Source organism: Microtus oregoni, unplaced genomic scaffold (assembly GCF_018167655.1).
Source record: "Microtus oregoni isolate MIOR12 unplaced genomic scaffold, Mior012 000056F_ref0000123, whole genome shotgun sequence".
In the NCBI taxonomy this organism is placed as follows: Eukaryota; Metazoa; Chordata; class Mammalia; order Rodentia; family Cricetidae; genus Microtus; species Microtus oregoni.
In genome coordinates this window covers 6,811,471-6,831,224 of record NW_024543832.1, presented here as the reverse complement: position 1 = coordinate 6,831,224, position 19,754 = coordinate 6,811,471, and the positions used below count along the sequence as shown (strand labels likewise).

The window sequence follows — 19,754 nt, the reverse complement described above, 5'->3', positions numbered from 1 at the left end:
GCTATAGTTAGTGCCTCTCTACTGCAGTTGCCACCCTCGCTCTGCCCACTCCAACACCTATGCTATGACACACTCAAGTCAGAATTGTTTCACCCTGGATTCCAGAACGTTTAGGAAACTTGAAAGAGAAAAAGAGAAAGAGCCAGTTCCAGGACAGGAACCAAAAACTACGGAGAAACCTGTCTCGAAAAATCAAAAAAAAAAAAAAAAGAGAGAAAAGAAATATTGCAGTGAGAATTTAATGGGCCATGTTCCTGTAAACTCTTATGTTCATGAGTGATTATGTCCATTGGTACACACATTTTAATGCTGAATGCACTTTTAAGGAAAGAACTACAGATTAAAATAAGTGAACCACAATAACAAAGAGAGAACCAAAGAACACAGTCTCTATGGAGCAATGATTAGAGAGCCCCACACTTGCTGCTTCCCAGTTCTCCAAAGTAGAGAGATGCTTACCACATCAAAACAATTGGTGAACTCTCCTGTGTTTGTTACACAAGCTGCATCTTCTCTCCAACCTGGAATATTAGTGACTTGTAGCCTTCACGTCCGGGGTTCACTGTGTGCCTATGAGAAAGGCAGGAGGTACATGATCTCCAGTGCCTGGAGGCCATCTCAGAATAAAGGATAAAATATAGGAAGACTGACCCACTAAACATAAGAAAAAGAATGATACAGTCTCAGTCTTTATTATATTAGATTGATGTGCCTATGTTTACAATAATGAACATTGTTATCCTTAAGAACTGAGTACACGGAGGAAGGAAGGCACAGCTATGTATTCAGATAGGGCCCAGCACAGGAATCAATGGTCTTAACGTGATCCAGTCTGAAAAACCACATCGAATCAGCTAACGGGACTCACTCACTTTAACCACTCTGTGTCTACTGATCAGGCCACAGTGTCTAGAACTGTATTACACAAAATAATCAATATCAACATAATCAGATCTTCTAAAGGGACTCACTCATTTTAACCACTCTGTCTAAAGTACTGAATCATGCCACAGTGTCTAGAACTGTATTATACAAAATAATCAATAGCAATGTAATCAGACCTTCCACTGGAACAACTTTAAAGGCCCAGCAAGATTACTTCTCAGAAATTTTCCTCTATGTGACTCAGCATGGCTTCACATGGTGATATGCTAATTTTTACAGGAAGACCATCAGAAGGAAAAGCACCTGCTTGGTTCAGAGATTATGAACTATGACTTCAGTAGCCTAAAACTTTAAAGGGTTCCTGGCAGTGAAACACAACCTACAATAAAGCTCTAGCCCCAGATGTGACCAAGGTCACATTTCTACCCTCCTTTTTCCTGACCATAGAAAATTAAATGCCAGCTATCCAGGTGCCTGTTAACGCCAATGAACAGGCTAAAGCTTCCTATAGAAACCATAAATGATCTGATGCCATCTGTTTTGAACAAAAGATGACCTTATTTCACTTTTCCAACTGCATTTCAAATTGTGTACAGTTTCACCTTGAAAGGAAGCCTAATGGTTGCTCTTAACTTGAATTTCAGAACACAATAGATGTGGCTCTTCCAACGTGGTCTCCTGTGCCAGGTGCCTCCAGCTGGGTCCAGAATGCGGATGGTGTGTTCAAGAGGTGGGCCTTTTCTGTTGGTTTCTGTTTGTTTGTTGTTCCTGCTACCTTTGAGTTTTTCGCATGCTTACCTTTCTCTCTAGCCTGGCTTCATCCCCCCAATATTCTGTACTTTAGGACACATCAAGAAGAAAGATAACCCTGAACAACAGGAAAGTTTTATTCGGTTTTCTGTGGAAAAGCAGCGTAACTGGTTGAATATAAAATCAAGCATAACATTTTTATTAGAAAAAGTGTGATAATTTTGACATGAAGTGAAAAACATTTTATGTTTTCCATCTGTTCGTAGAAGAAGTTGGCAAATACCTATATAACTTTTTATAGTAAGTAGACTTGGATCTAGGATTCCTGCTGCAACTCGCAGCACAAAGTTACATACCCAAGTTTGATTGCTTTCTTAATACTTTCTTATAATCGAAAAACAGGATGATTGCTCGGTCCTTTTTACTTGTTTTTATATGAAATACTCGAAGTTCAGAGATTTTTTAACATTGTATGGCAATTTTTGTTTTTTTTTTTTTTTTTATGAAAAATGTGACGCCTTTATTCTTACACTGGAACTGTTCCTAAAGTATTGTGTGTATTTAAATCCTGGAGAGAGGAGAATAATTCAATGTTTTGTTCAAAGTTAGTGTTTTTCATTCTGTGTGGAGAAACAAATTCCAACAAAATTCATAGTAAAAATAATAATGGCTTCTTGTTTCACTCTAAAGTTGTTTTATGAAGTTTTTAAAATCAATAATCTTAACTCAGGGGTACCTACGTATACTGTTTTCCCAAGGTGTCATCTGCTAACTTAGAATCTCTTTGTGAAATTGCCCGGGTAGATACTTAGGCAACTCCTGGGAATTGCAAGCAACAAGCCCTCAGAGTCTTCTGTCTGACATGGTCATGAATCTCTAGTTTTACTTCCTCTAATTTAGCTCAACAATTAAACAATTAACTCCCATACTGTTACCCTATCTTCTTACTCCCCTTCGTCATGCATGAAGCAGGAAGACAAAAACAGTCAAAAAGTTGCAAGGCTGATATGTATCTCTCTCTGCTATGAACAAATCAGGACACAAGCACAGAAAGGATTCGAGTACAGGAGCCATAATTTGAAATTACACTTTCTGCTGACAGTCTCATGTTCTCCTGGGTGTTCTGGGCCGACATGGGAAAAATCAGATGCCACTGATTAACAAGGAAGTACTTTGTCACAACCCAACTCAGACAGTGACACAAAAAAGATTCCAGACTTTTTTAGTTCAAGCTCTATCATCTAAAGACTAGACAGACTTCTTGCCATTCTCTGAAGGATCTTTTCCTCACTCATCTCTACAGCCTTGAATGTGGAGCTGACTGTAGGGTTCTTTCTCAGGAATCTTTTGGGGCCTGGTGTTCCTGATCCTAAGTCAGAAATCCATTCTAGGGCCTTGCTGTTTGTGCCTAGCCAACTTCAGCTCTGAGAGCTTCAGTTGGAGGTGTTGTGAGAAGCTTTCAGAAATATGCTTCAAAGCCTAGTTGTCAAGTGTGTCAATTGTGACATCGGGTCCCAGAGACTACTCTTCCTCACAGCTGTGATTGGCACAAAAGCAGAGAAAAATGGCAACTCTGAAAATACCCATCTGTCTGGTCACAGCAGCAGGGGTTTTGGGGGTGTGCCACGGGATAAGAATTCAGAAGGAAGAAAGTCACTGCAGAGGAGGTGCTGAAGGGACAGAGGAAACCCGTGTCAACTGTTAAACGTGCAAACAGGGACCTTGGGGAAATACTGAAAATCTGCAAGGTTATTCTTGTCTACAAACTGTAGTGTAAGGTAGTATGTATAGATTAGAAATATCAGGCTCTGCAGAGATACAACGTTGCATTTAAACCTAGTTCCAACAGTTTCTAACTCTAAACTGTGTAACCTATGTGCCCTGTGCAAACAACTAAGTAAACTATGCTGCTTCATCCCTTTAAATCACTCCCGGACCTCTCCAACGGCAATGCTGATTGTGTCCACTCCACACTTTAACCAATGTATAATGAAGTAACATATTCTGTGATCTTTTACTCTTTTGGCCTTTTGGGGGGAGGGAGGGCTCGCCATCCTGTTCCCAAGTAAATCACAGATGGAGGCTTATTATTAGTTATTAATGCCTTAGCTTAACTCGTTGCTAGCCAGCCAGTTTTTCTTAAAACAGCCCTTTCCACCTTTGCCTCTGGACTTTTATCTTTCCTAACTTCAGTATACTTTTGGAAACATCTGTATACCTTTTTTCATGGCTTGCTGTGTAGCTGGTAGCCGGCCTCTGACATCCCCTCTTTTTCCTTGTTCTCTTGCCCCTCTTTCTTTTTGTTTCTCCTTCTGTTTATCCTCTCTGCCTGCCAGTCCCACCTATCCTTGCTCCTGTCTTGCTATTGGCCATTCATCTCTTCATTAGAACCATCATGTGTTTTAGACAGGCACAGTAGCACAGCTTCACAGAGTTAAACTATGGCAACATAAACAAAAGCCACACACCTGAAGGTAATATTCCCCAACACAGCATAGGACATTGCTTGAGATATAGGCTAGGGATGCTTTCCTTGTATTTATGGAGGTGGGACTGCCTGGGGAAACGGCTCAATGGGGAAAGTGTTTGCTGTACAAGCACACGACCTCAGTTAGGACCCTCATGTCCCATATTAAAGCCAGCTGTAGTGCCATGCATATGGAACCCATACTAGAAGGTGAAGACAGGCATATTCCTAGGACTTGCTGGCAAGATAATCTAGTTGAAATGGCAGACACCAGATTCAGTAAATAGGACCATATCTCAAAAACTAAGGTGGAGAGGTAATGGGAAAAGACACTTAAACCTCATCTTGCCCACGAGTACTCGTGTCGGCAAGCAAAGATGCATACACATGCATATTCCACATGCACACACAAAAATAATAATGAGTTAAAAAAATAACAGGCTCTGAGGGTACAGTCTTTGCCATTGTCCATATCACTAAGAGAAGTAACAGGCAGTCTTTATAGGCTGGCCCCATATCATCAAGAGGTAAGCTCACCCATCGTGTAGACATAGATACAGGTGGTGACCCTGATTTTTCAGAGAGAAACAATGGAGAAAAAGAGAAAGAAAAGAAGTATTTCCATATCATGATAAGGGAAGAAAAATAGCTTAACAAACCTGGTCAAGTTACCGCCTTCTGCAAGGCTCTGGGAACACTCCAGAAGGGAAAGATATAAGAGCTGGAACGGAAGCCTGAGGAATGCTGCCTACTGGGGATGGCAAAGCCAGCGCGCCCTGAAACTCAGCAGCACTAGCCCCCTGCACTGGGCCTACATAATACTGGTCTTGTCAACAACTGGTTATGGATGGGACCCTTCCCTCTCTACCAAATATTAGCAACCAAAAGATCCCGAAAGTGTAGTCATTGTCTTTAATTATGAACTGAATGGTGAGCCCCAGAGGCTTTAGCAGATAATTCAAACCCCGGTTCACAAAGACAGCCCTGAGTAAACAGTAGATGACAAAATAAAACAAAACAGACTTGAATGTGAGACAAAGCTTCATAGGGAAGAGGAGGCATTACTGGTTGAGGGAAATAAATGGGGAATAATAGTAATCAGCAAGTATTATATGCATGCATGAAATTGTCAAAATATTAATAAAAATCCTCCTGTTTCAAACATCACTATGAATGTAGACACTACTCAATATGCTTGCATTTTTAAATAGCATTTTAATCTGTCATTCCATAATCTGTTTCTCCTTCCTTCCATGCTTAATAAAACTATTAGAAAAACAATTGAGATAGAAAGGACTTTATTAATATCACCTAGTTAACACTCATGTTTCTAGTTAACATCCTTCAGAGCCACATTGTTTTAACAATTGTCCTCTGCCTTGGCTGACACAACGTAGTGTCACAGTGTGGACCTGACTCAAAACTCCAGTTGTCAGAGAATAGAATGTGAAGGGCGCTTGTTGTCATTTAGGAACAGATTGCTGGTTTTGGAAGACCAAAGGACTCAGATATTAGTAGGGAATCTACTTTGTTTCTATGCTCAGAATATTCTGCTTGTGCACAGAAGAGGCAGTGACGTCAGCCTGAGACTCTCATTCTTAACAGATCTTAGCTACAAAACTGTGGAGTCTGATTTCCCCAGTATTTTTCTTGAAGAAAACGTAAAACATAGGGGTTAGAAGAAATCAAAATGACATAATCTGCCAAGAAATTAAAAGGGTGTGGATTCAAATTTCTTTTATTTCAAATGGAAAGTAAGCCACAATGGGCAAGAGCCTTTCTTCCCTTTTCAAACCTAATTGGCCAATTGGCAATGCTTTTCTGACTTAGTGCTTACAGTCAGCTAAAACAGCCTTTCTGATTCAGACATTGCAAAATAATTGAGAAGATTTTGCTATTTTAGCAAAACTACTTGACATTTAAAGGTCACACAGCATATAGCTGGATGTATACTCATAGGAAAGTAGCCGCCCTTTTTTTTCCATTCTGTACAGCAGAGTTCAGAAACTCTAGTAGGCAGAGACGGCAGATTAGAGCTGTTTATCCTTTATTTCCATCGCATAATCTGAAATCTTGTGGATTTTATATGCGGAAAACACATATGGCCCTTCACATGTAATGTGAGCTGGGAAGGCAACAGGTAATCTCCCTGTCCCCTGGATGGTAGAAAGAGTTCTCCACTAACACATGCTATGGCAGTTACTGGCTACCTTTTTCTGAAGATCTCCATGCAGTTTATTAACTACATCTGGCTGATAGTTGTAGGTGTTACCAGCTGATATGATAAATTTAGATATCAGTAAAGGCTCTGACTTTTAAACTTCTGGTTAAAATCCAAGTGAAGGTCAAATGCTAGGCAATTTTAAATGTCTGTTTCCAGGACACCACTTAGCAAACACCTGGAAGGCTCAATTAGAAAGAAAGGCACATTGCATTTTTCCTTTTCTTTTTTTTTTAAATGTTTATTTATTATGTATACAATATTCTGTCTGCATGTATGTCTGCAGGCCAGAAGAAGGCACCAGACCTCATTACAGATGGTTGTGAGCCACCATGTGGTTGCCGGGAATTGAACTCAGGACCTTTGGAAGAGCAGGCAATGCTCTTAACCACTGAGCCATCTCTCCAGCCCCCGCATTTTTCCTTTTCATTGTGTTAGGATCACCGGTCAGAGCCGTACATTAACTGGGGATAAACACTGTGAGGACCAGACAGGAAAGTATTGCCGCTGGCAGCCACACATTCTCCTTGCCTTGTTCTATTGCCATCTTCTAAAAATGGGACACTGATATACAAACCATGTAAAAACAGACAAAATGTCACATTTGTCCTACTAACTTTAATTTTCCAAGTTTTGCTCTAAATTGACAAAGAACAAAATTGGTTTTGAAAGTTTTTTTTTGCCCACTTTGATTCTACCTAATCATTCCCTGATGCTGGTGATCTCGTTCTTCATAATAAATGACCTCACCCTCAGCATGTCATTTAAACTTTAGAATTTGCTTTCTCATAACCTAAGACATTCTCTTGTCCCTAAGATTTACTCCCATAACTTTTATAGTTTCCTGCTTAGTGTCTGAATTCACCCATGATCTGTAGATTTCAGTAGTGAAGACTCCAGCCTTGATCTGTATTCTGAACACTTTGAACACTGTAATCTTGCACTCAGCAGTCTTTCACCAAATGGTTAATTAAGTAGAAACCAGAGTCCCCAAATCATATGAATGAAAGGCAAATTGACTGAATACTGAACCAAAATAGCCTTGTCAGGAAGATTGCTGAGCAAATGTTTAACTCACATGCAACTATTTCAAATAATCTACAGCAATACTGTCCATATTAAAGTGTTTCCAGACTTTTAATGTAATACCTGATCATGTGAAAAATAGAAGTATCATTTTTTTTGCTCTTAGCCAGAACAAATTAACTTTTAATCATATTCCAATAATCCTAAGCATATGGGTTGACTCTTAAACAACTAGCCACCTTTTTCTGCTGAATGGGAAGGGTTTAGTTTCAGACACAAAGTCAGAAGAGTCTGAACTTGAGTCTTCTAACACCGTGTCACCACAAGCATCTTCCTGGGTTTCTCCAGTTCTTCACAGGCTGATTTGTATATGGGAAGCTGCAGAGGTCGTTGATCTGAGAGCTAGATCTCCAGCTCCTTCCTCTTTGAGCTGTCAGCACTGTCAGGCATGTGATTTGGAGGAGTTGCTCTCATCTCCTGAGCACAACAGCACAACACACGGGAGACATGCCAGCTGTGGTCCTTGAAACATGAGGCATGACATGTGGAAACAATAAATTGTCTCCTTTGACGAATTCTTTCTTAGGTCTGCCTTTCCAAAATCAGATGTTTAGAAAAAAATGAAACTGGTGTAATATTACAGTGTTCAGTCAACAACAATTAAAGTGCTTGATTAAGCTTCTCCACATTATTAAATTGTTTTCTTATTTTTTAAATGAAATGTAGAGTGAACCTTTTTATTTCTGACAAATTTGCCCATACCTTTATTAGGAGAATGCAGGTAATTTATGCAGTGACCTAATTTGTTCTACACAGGAAATGTCTCCTTGTAATATTTGTAATGTACAGGTCTCTTAAGTTGTTACTGTGATGATTTGCTAAAAACAGTGATTTCCCTTTCTTTAAACAGGACTTTGTTTCAGGTGGATCAAGAAATGAACGGTGTGATACTGTTTCCAATTTGATAAGCAAAGGCTGTCCAATTGATTCGGTAGAATCCCTGGCTGTGCGTGTGGCTACACCAAGTGAGAAGGAAATCAATACCCAAGTGACACCAGGAGAAGTCTCAATCCAGCTACACCCAGGTTTGGTGGTTTTCAAAGGAACCTGTGATGACCATTAATTTGCAGTGACAGCTGCTAGTGACAGTTAATATGTCACAGCAGAAAGCATTGTAGTTGAAATCTTAGTGAGTTCAGATCAAGGGACGATGGTTCTAGTTCCTGTCATGTCTGTAGCTATGCTATGTGGCCTGGGCTGCACTATAAACCTTACTACAACCTATTATAACTCTGTTCTGATCGTACAGGCCAGTCACACTGGGATGTAATTGTGCTCTGGTTTTTTGTTTTGTTTTTGTTGTTACATTCAGCTATTAAGCCAGTAGAGGATAAAGAGGCACACATATGCCACAGTGCACACAGAGAGAGCATCTTGCAGGAATCAATTCTATCTGTTATGTCTGTTCCAATGATTTCATGGCCTTTTGTCAAGCCTAGTAGCAACTGTTCATACCTGCTAAGCCCAAAAAGGAAACATACTTTTTTGTTTTCTTTCTCCACTCAGAGTGTTGGAAGAGAGTAAATTCTCCATAAGTACTTACATGATGCATTCATTCTTTAGCTAGTAGGAAATACAGATTTGTTAAGTACTTTGAACTCTTGCTATGAACTTCTAAACACAGAACTACCATTCATTATTACCATAATTGCCTTTAATAGCTTTGCACTAGCACCTGAGATTAGTGTGTTCTTTTCCTCAAGCATTTCTCCGATATTTCCCCTTCTATAGCAGTGTGTTCCACAGGAATCTGACGCATGTTGTAGCTCTGGAAAACATCCATTCCCCCAGGTACATAGAATTCCAATATGTGAACTATATACAAAATGTCGAAGTTCACAGATATGTACCACAGAGCTCAAAGACAGGTTTAAAAAAGTAATAAATTGCTTTCAATTCTTCATTTGTTCACTGTGGGTGGCATGTCTTGTCATCGGTTTTTGCTTTTAATAATAACAACAACAACAACAACAACAACAACTTCTTGCTACACTTCTCATCTCACTCTAAATGCTGAACTACTTTTTTCTAGAATTAGCTACTAGCAAAGCAAAGTCTTTCTTTCCTTGGATATGTTCTTAGCTTCTACGTTCTTCACAATATAAAATAATGATACAGCTCAATATGGAAGTACATAAGCACCAGCAGGAAAGAGATGCATAGCCAGTACAAAAATTTTAATTCTGTTGGTAAAGATTATGGTTCTTTCCATCTACTATTTAAAAAAAAAAAGGCATTGTTTACTCAAGCCAGGGTATTCACTAAAATCTGCCCTTAACATTCCAATAATTATGTGTCTCACCTCTAAAGTTGTAATTGTTTTACCACCTCTAATGAATTTTCTCTCTACCTGAGTTTACAACAGGTTCAGGGCCTCTGGTTTTGTAATCTCTCCTAATCCATTACCAATAGTCCCAGTTTCTTTATTTTACCAGTCTCCGTATCTTGACAGCATTCCCATCCAATCACCTTTTCCACCTTTGCCTCTAGGCTAGGTTGGTTTGTTCTGTGTTAACATTCAATAGTAACACACATGATTCTCCATTATATCTTGACTTTCTGACTCATGTGTCTGGGTTACTCCCGGAGCGCACCTGAATTTCAAGGCATTCTGTCACCATGACCTTTACCCCAAACCTCTCTTCAAAGCTTACAGATTCCCGCATCATCACTTCATTTAACTTGAACAAGTTCTTCATTAGAGGAGAGCTACGAATATCCCCTTTAGTATCTGAGAGGAAAATACAGCAGAACAGCTGAGCTTGCTTAGTAAACCTGGCGCTTTCGTCTGTTTAGCTGCCGCCGCACAATGCCTTACATTTGGTCACACAACAGAAATGACAGAACTGTCTTTTCTCCCAGTTCCAGAAAGGCTAACATGTCAAAGGTCAGGGAATTTCAAAAACAAAGTTTAGGCAGATCTGGTTTCTAGTGAGTTTCTCCAGTCTCCTAGCTATCCACTTCCTGCTGAGACCTGCTGTGGTAGGGCTGAGGGGGAAGTCTTAGCAATGGGGATGCTATGGATGGCAGCTCTCTTGTATCTTAGAGGACCACTAATCCTATTATGAAGCACCCCCATGTTGTCATCTAAACCTATTATACCCCAAGGCCCCCTCTCCAAATACAATTCAGTTTACAACACTTCATAAATAAGTGTTATTTGTAAAGTCCATAAAATGTATTAAGAAATCAACCACAAAAGTTACAGAAAGCAAAAATTATTTCATGATCTTTGAGCACAATGCCATAAAAGTTGGAATTAAGTCAAATGATGTAATCAAAATTCTAGCTACAAAACTAATAGCAACAGTAACAAAATACATCTAATATATAGGTTGTAACTTGAATTGTTCTTTGTGAAAAAGAATGAATAAAATAGAGTGAGTGTCCAAACCAAAGAATAGCAAAACAAGCAATTATAAAATAAAAAGGAACTAATAAATTTAAAATAATAAAAGTAATAAACTAAAGCATTAAAATGAAAATGTAAATATATATTTAAGTATGAATTAGTTCTGTGTAAAGCTCTTTAAGAATAATAAATTGTTAATAAATCTAATCAAGAAATGAAGACAAAATAAAATAGGTTAATTGGATAAGAAATACTTTTTAAGTATTTAGGTAGAAACACATGGTAAGAAGTGTTTTTTGTTCATTCAGACTTTCAAGGAACACATTATACCTGTGCTGTATAAACTCTTAGAAAGATTTGTATCAGGCCTACAAGCTACTTAGCTGGGAGTCCCTATCACCTCACTGTCAAAGCCTTAACAAAAACTGAAGCAATTCAAATTAGACCACACCTACAAAGTGTTGTAATAGGAGCAGCAGGCTGCTTCCCGCCACCCGGCTAGCAAGCAGGCCGCTTCCCTGCCGCCCCAGCTCCTGGTTGCCAGCTAGCTGTATACCCAAAATAATTACACGGAAACTGTATTCTTTTAAACACTTTCTGGCCCATTAGTTCCAGCCTTTTATTGGCTAGCTCTTACATATTGACCTAACCCATTTTTAATAATCTGTGTAGCCCACGAGCTGGCTTACCAGGAATGATCTTAACCTGCGTCTGCCTGGAGTGGGAGAATCATGGCGACTCACTGACTCAGCTTCTTTCTCCCAGCATTCTGTTCTGTTTACTCTGCCTACCTAATTTTCTGTCCTATTAAAGGGCCAGGGCAGTCTCTTTATTTAACCAATGAAATTAACACAAAACAGAAGACTCTCCCCCATCAACAAAGAACCACTGTGTCCAGACAAACAAAAGAATAAGATGTTCCCACACAAGATGTTACTGTGACAATTATTAGTCTCCATCAACACTGTTAAATTAAAGCTATTCAGCAAAGGTGAGATATGCCCAATTATGTTCAAATGCAGTGTCTCTAAACAAAGCTGCTAACTTCATTTGATGGTGACTCAGTTTTCTGTTGTCAATACAGAACACCTCAGAGAAGTAAGGGTTTGTTTTGGTCCATGATATCAGTTTCTACTCAGGATCCCTGGGCCCCAGAGACGGCCCATAATGGCAGGAAGATGAGTCCTGTTTAGTTCATGATGGTCAAGGACAAAGAGAGAGAGAACAGGGGTCCCAAAGTCTTTCCATAGGCACACCTCCAATGACTAACTTCATTCAGTTAGGCTCTTCTTCTTTCTTAAATGTTCTTAAATGTTTTACCAACAGCCTTGGAGGCTGGATCAGACATTTAACATATGGGACCCTTGCAAACATACAAGTTTCAAATTGTAGCTTAGTGTTAAAGAAAGAAGTTTTGTTTAAATATTTAATGTGTAGTCATTCCCATATGCTTCATAAGAAGAACTTGAGGTTCATTTAGATTTATGTGAGTCAAGTTTCCTGTCTTATTTGTTTTAATGTCTTTAGGGTTTTATTAAAATTTTTATTGCATTTGTGTGTGTGCGTGTTTACAGGCGTTCATGATGCAGCTCATGATGGGAGAACAAGACACAATTTGTGGGAATCAGTCTTTTCTTTCCATCAAGTGAATTGCAGGAATATAACTTAGGTCATCAGTAGGAGACACCTTTACAAGTTGAGCCATTGGCCCAATCTTCAGTGTTTTCAGTTTAGTCCATGAGCTATCTGCTCTTGCCCTTTCTTCAACCAGTACTAGCATGCTGGAACATCTTTTGTAAGCTTACTATTCTAACCATCCTTAACTCTAGGTATTGGGCATGATTTGCTTTTCCATGCAAATAAGGCAATGACCCTATTTTTATAATTAAATACTAATTTACAGCAGGTCATCCTATTTTATATCTTATTTATCATTAATAAATCCTTTATATTCCCTGCTCTTTAGGAAATATTTGCAGTGTAAGTACCTATAAATTGTACCTTTCTGTTTATGTGTTCATGCAATTCATATATGTCAATTATTACAGTTTTCCCCTTTTGTAAAAGCTATATTAATGATTTGGGTCTTCTGAAATTATAAGCAGTCACCAGAGGCTTCAGAGAAGAAAAGCAATCCTTACCCTAAGGTTATTTAGAATCCAGTGAAAATAATGATGATAATTACTAACATATATGTATTTACTATGTGCAAAATATGGAACTAAATATTCTGTGTAAAGATATCTCATAGTAGCTTTTAGAAATTGAAAGAAGATATAAGATGCCATGTCTGAGACCTCATAATTATTTGGTAAACATTAAAATGATGGTATGATTTAGTTGTTAGGGAAACAAGACACAGAAGCTCAGCTTGGTCCAAGGAGGAGTAGCTTAGTGAAGAGTGTCTTAAAGCAATAATTACATGAAGAAAGGGAGGTTAGTTTACTGCAGGCAAAAGCAATATAAACAGAGCATGGAAGTGTGTGTTTGCAGAGGACTTCTAGAGACTTGCAAGCAGTTTTGTCTTGTTAGACGTTAAGATGCAGATGGAATGAAGACGATGAGACGCTTCAATCTGCCACTTGATTAGCTACTTGAGTACATTAAGCCGGCAGTGACATATACCAGTTTGAGTTTGAAAAAGACAGCATCTCCTTTGGATATATACCCAAAAGTGGTATTACTGGGTCTTGAGGAAGGTTGTTTCCTAATTTTTTGAGAAATCGCCACACTGACATCCAAAGGGGTTGTACCAGCTTGCATTCTTACCAGCAATGCAGAAGTATTCCCTTTTCCCCACAACCTCTCCAGCATAAGTTGTCATCGGTGTTTTTGATCTTGGCCATTCTAGGAAGCTCAATCATGCCACAAGGCCATGGGCTCAACTATGTTCATAACAGCTTTGTTTGTCATAGCCAGAACCTGGAAACAACCTAAATGCCCCTACACCAAAGACTGAATAATGAAAATGTGGTACATTTACACAACGGAATACTACACAGCGAAAAAAAAATAATGACATCTTGACTTTTGCAGGAAAATAGATGGAGCTAGAAAACACTATTTTGAGTGAGGTAACCCAGACACAGAAAGATAATTATCACATGTACTCACTCATAGGTGGTTTTTAAACATAAATCAAAGAAAACCAGCCCACAATTCACAATCCCAGAGAACCTAGACAACAATGAGAACCCTAAGAGAGACATATACATAGATCTAATCTACATGGGAAGTATAAAAAGACAAGATCTCCTGAGTAAATTGGGAGCATGGGGACCTTGTGGGAGGGTTGAAGTGAGGAGGGGAGAGGCAGGGAAGAGAGCAGAGAAAAATGTAGAGCTCAATAAAAATCAATAAAATAAATCAATAAAATAAATCAATAAAAAAGAAATAAAAAAGAGAGTGTTCATGGTATAGTGACTATGGAGAAGCAGCACAGCAAAGGACAGTGACCTGAGAAAGCAAAATACAGGCAAAAGCCAAGAAAGGGAGGGGAGAGTCAGGAAGAGTTGAGCTTGAGGCCAACCTGAGCTACAGAGTGAGCTGTCTGTTAAAAGGAAAAGCTGGTAGAAAAGGAGATAAGACAGGAGATGAGGGGAGAGATTCATAAAGGAAAGAAAATACCAAGGAGAAATGTTATGGTCAACCCCAGATTGCAATCAGTTACAAACATTTTCCACAATTGACCTTGACTATCAACTCTATTTAGTGGTTTGATTGTTTAATGTGGGAGATGGGATCTAAAATTAGCTAGAAAATGTGATTTAAATCACACACACACACACACACACACACACACAAGGGGAGCTCCATCTGACAATATTTTAAGGATACTTACATAAACACCCACCCCAGGATAGTCTTCATATTCACCTGCCCTCCACAAAAAGAAGCTGATGAAGACAAGCAAAAGTATATGCCATGGCCCCAGGGACTTGAACAAAAGTGAGCACAGTCAGAAATTCACTTCTCATTGTCTAAGATTTCTTTTTTGTGAGACTGGTAAAGAAAGACACCAGCAACATAATCAGTCATTGTTCTTTATCCTCAACACTCAAAGCAGAGTGACTTTAGTGCCTATGATTAACTACAAAGCCCACCCCCAGGGATGTATCTTCTCCAGCAAGGCCAATCCTTCCCAAACAGTTCTACTGACTAGACATATTCAAACATATGAGCTATGGTGGTTATTCTAATTCAAATCACTCTACCCCTGGAAGGATAATATTATTTAGATACAATTACCTTGCAAATTATTTTGTCACTAATTAGAAATGTGTTGCCATACACAAGAGTTCCATACTAGCCCAGAATGGAGAATAACAGAAGTTTATTTATTAGGTGGTAGACTCATAGAAAGAATAGTGATCCACAGCCATTTTGCATGTGTAGGGAACTGGAACGGAATCCAGCATCAAAGGGAGTCTGTGCACACCTTTTGTCTGCATTTGTGGTACATGAGACCACACCCAAAGTGGGCCAGTATATTTACAGGCTATTAACTGAAGAAGTTCCTAGAGCACCACACCCTTTTGTTTAAATAAGAGAGTTCTAAGCCTAATACAAAACTATATTCAGCAAGAACAAATATAAAGTTTAAAAGTTAGAATTACAATCACCATGAACAACATCAAGGAAGAAGCATATGCTAAATGTTTCAATAGTTATCCTATCCTAAGGTGTCTAAATCTTATATTAAAAATGACTTGGCTAAGTCATGAGAGGAAAGTAACAATGACCATCTAGTCTTCAACTCTATCGGAGACCTGAGAAAAGAAATAATATTACTTGAGTAAAAAGGAAGTGCAATCAAGCAACTTTCAAAAGGTGCAAGAAATGACAGAGACAACTGGCTACCTGGGCAAACACTCAAAGTCTCATTTACAGCTTTGGGACAACCAACTTTGGCTAAGGCCTAGAGTAACTGACAGACCATTTTTCAAAAGCAGGAAAATTTTCAAAACCATCTTCTCCTGTCTTGCCAAGGTTTGGAAGTTTTTTTAAACCTGTATCCTGCTTGTCCATTCTGAACATCATGCATTTTTGTTAGTGGTCAAGGCAGAGCAGTTCTTTGCCTAAAGAACTGTTTTGCCAAGAAGAAAACAAGCTCCAAGTGAAGTATCTTTGGTGCCCAACAGTCTCTTGGGAATAGATCAGTGCTGCCAGGAGCAATTGTGTCTCACTTCAACATAACCCTAAGTTATTTAAATGTCATATTCTACAGCTCTTTGAAGTGTCTGAAGATTATCTATCTATGAAAAATACAGTTGCTATGCGTCAAAAGAACCTTGTTAATCTAACTATAAACATTATAAACATGGATGATTATTGACCTGTAATTCTTAAAACCTATATAGCTTAAAGAATAAGGTTTCACAATAAAATATTAAACAATCTTTAAACAAATGTGCAGCAAAAGAGGACAATGACCTCAAAATATAAACAATGTATAAGTATCTTGATCAGAGGTAGAAACATATAGTGTAATATGATAAATATATCCTAAAGTTGTATTAATATACAAAATATCCTAAGCAGAGATAGAAACATGCTTGCATATAATATGAGAAAATAACTTTGAATAAGTGCACACAAATATTGTACACAGAAATAGGAGCATATTCACTATAACAAATACAACTTGAATTTTGTATCAATATACAAGAGTCTGTACCAATGTAAACTGTCTATAAATAATAGCTCACAAGTATTCTCACTATTAATCACTATTATTATTAGTGTGAAGAAGCTCACACTAGCCTACATATTATTCCATCCTGTCCCCTTTCTTTTCAAAAAAGATTCCTGTGTCTGCTTAACTTCCACCCCAACCCTATACAATTTATAACCAATGCCTAATATATGTCTTTAACTCTGAGGACAAACTTTGTTGGGAGAGAGGGCATCATCTTCTAGAATTACTTCAAGTTGTCATGGGGGCAATGTTATTTCTATAGGATGCTGTAAAAACTAAAAATGATGGTTAAGTTCCAAGATTCATGTCTTGTATAATTCCAAATAGTCTCTGAGTAATTGGTAGGGTTTTCCTGAAGTTCTTATTTGAAGTTCTGGCCAGAATGTTGTAAGAATGTGAACCATCTCAGCTAACCAAGTTGGAATTATCTAGAGCAGTTTGTAACACGAAACTGATCTTAAAGTGATGCTATCAGCATCATGATGTCATATCAACCAGGTGGAATTGTGGCAGGACCTCATCTTCTTCCTGGAAACTTCAAAGATTATTGCAGAAAAATGTATTGTTCATTGGGGAAAACTTAAATGTTCATATATTAATATTCGTATAGACATATATTCAATGAAAGGTACCGTAGAGACAAAAATAGTTATGGGGAGAAATAAAATTATTTGAAAGCAGAGTTTTGATTAATAGTTGTTCCTAAATTTTATCTTGCTTCTGTCCCATATCAAGTGGCTCCTGATATGAGACAGAAACTCTAAATTTTTCTTTTAACAACATGCTTGGATTTAGAGAAGGACAGAGCCATTGTCCAGCTCCAAAGCCAGCTTTGATTTTGAGGTGAGCCATAATTATCATCATACTGAGATGTAGAGAGAGATGTAGGTTTAGGTAGTTAAATTTTACCTTGCAGAGAATATTCTCTTTGCTTGGTGATTCTTTCTGGATAGTTATCTTTTTTTCTTTAAGCTTTTAGACATCTGAGGTCTCTCAACTTTTTGAAGATGCAGTATATCTATCTCATCATAGCTCATCATCATAGTTCCTCTAACATCAAGACATTGCTGCTTATGTTAACAACCAGGTCTTAAGTCATGTATCTCTATATACTTCTCTCTGAGCCAGCTTAACCAAGCCCTTTTAAACGTCATCTGGTTATTGGTCTGTGTTGACTACACTCTAACATAAACAAAAAGGAGCTTCTAGAGAGGAACACAGTGTTTACATAGCCACGAGACAGTGTCTCTACTGCCTTTACCTATGGAATATTACAAAACCCATATCTAATTCTTTTTTCCCACTCATATAATTATCTAATCCAAAGACAACCTGAGAGTACATTATTGATAATATCTCAAGCTCACAGGCAAGGAAGGCATGAAAAATCAAACTTGATTCTATCTTATCAAGCAAAGTGAGATTTGGGATCAGCCTGTCTAGGGCTATCTACCCTGAACTGGCAAAACATCACTGGAAATTCAGGAATCTTGAAATGTAAAAATAACTATTACTGTTCTCTTGTGCAATGACTAAAATGCCCAAGTATGGAAATATTTATTTTTAAGCAACAACTTGTGCTATTGAGGTCTTAACCCATGCTGAGGACGCACCCGTGACCTGTGCTAAGGCCAGCATCTAGGTAATCCAGGATCCTGTCATAGTAGACTCCAGGGCTTTCTCATCACCTCTCTTCTGCTGAGGCAGTAAAAGATTTTGCTGGCTAGGCTCTGAACAAGTGTTGTTGGCACATGTCCCCTGTGTGGCTGACATTTGTCTGGAGTGCCTTCAGTAGTTTAGGCCCTCAATGATACCTTTGCAGATGCTGCAAAAACTGTGTCTTTCACTGAGGTCAGCACCCCACACTTTTGCTGAGTTCCTTGCACAATCTGCTAAATAACTGCTCCATCTTGCGTCATCTGTAAAAACACAGTCATTCAATGTCAGATGGAGTCACCATAAACTGCAATGATTCACCAAGAGAAAAACATCTTGTGACTAATGCATAGGACCTTTAGCAATATGCCCAAGTCAGTTGTCAGAAAAAACCCAACTACACAATTTATATATTTCTTAACTGGTGACCCATGTGTCAAGCCCTTCTGTATGAAGCACACTCTTCAACTGTGCTCTTTTTCTCTCTTATATAGCCCTGTGTACTATTTTCTTCTACATTTAATTCTCCACTTAAATTACTATTGATACTTGTCAGTACAGAGCCAAAAGATGAACAGAGTAAATGCTCTCTGGAGGCAGCCCAGCTCCTAAAGAGGAGCAGAGAATGGGTTAGGCTGGGAATTGCTTACTCCACTTTTCCTTCCAAACTTCTAGGATGCAGAACACAGAGCATTTTACTCACAGGGCTCCCTACTCAGGCAGGAAATCAGAAATGAATGAACACCTTTTCTTTTCTATATTTGTTCTTATCTGCCAGAAAAACATTTTGATAGGATGGATAGTTCAGCTTGAATAACATTGGAATTGTAAAAGAATTTAAAGGATAATTAGGAGTAATTCACTGATTAGGTAAATATTTTAATAAGTATATCATTCTACTGACTATGTGGATATACAAATTGTAATTTATTTTTATAAAATATTTCCCAGTTGAAACATTCCCCATGAATGAACAGTTAATGAATTGGAAACATTTGACTTACTTTAAACAGAGAAATTCACAAATTTTAAGTGGGTGACTTTTCCCAGGATATCTTAATGCACTCCTAAAAGCTGAAGGGTCTAGGTGAATGACCCAAGTTCTGTATCAAATCATAATGTGGCCAAGAACTAAATAACCTGAACTGTAGACAGTAAAGGGGCCTTTGGAATACTCTTTGTTATGCAGGTGACTGTCTCTTCCAATACTGTTATTTTGCTCAAGGCCAAAACCTGGCCTCTGTGATTTTATACATTTATACATATACTGAACCCCTCCATGTGTTGAACTAATAATCTGCACACCTTCAACACAGCACGGTTCTCTGTTCTAACCCACTGTTGCCCCCACTAACCAAAAGGGAGGTGTTCATTAGCTGATTCACAATGTGCACTCATCATCTCAAAGAGCTTCATGTACTGTAGCTGGTTTACAATGTGCACTCATCATCTCAAAGAACTTCATGTACTGTAGCTGGTTTACAATGTGCACTCATCATCTCAAAGAGCTTCATGTACTGTCAACTACCAAGGCATTCACATCTCATTGGTCAAGGCACCGTACATCAAAAGAGCGAATTAACATCTATATTTAATAAAACATTTTTAAAAGACATCTTTCACATTTGCCTCAGACCAT

The 19,754-nt window shown here is 38.4% G+C and overlaps 1 protein-coding gene across 2 annotated transcripts in view; it reads left to right on the top strand.

Moving 5' to 3' along the window:
• Window positions 1-19,754, top strand: part of Itgb8 (integrin subunit beta 8) — a 97,808-nt gene that overhangs the window by 37,987 nt on the left and 40,067 nt on the right. For both annotated transcript variants that reach the window (XM_041638905.1, XM_041638904.1), the window contains exons 2-3: window positions 1,530-1,615; window positions 8,260-8,434. In XM_041638905.1, the coding sequence (XP_041494839.1) occupies window positions 1,530-1,615; window positions 8,260-8,434 (261 nt within the window). The remainder of the gene's footprint in view (window positions 1-1,529; window positions 1,616-8,259; window positions 8,435-19,754) is intronic.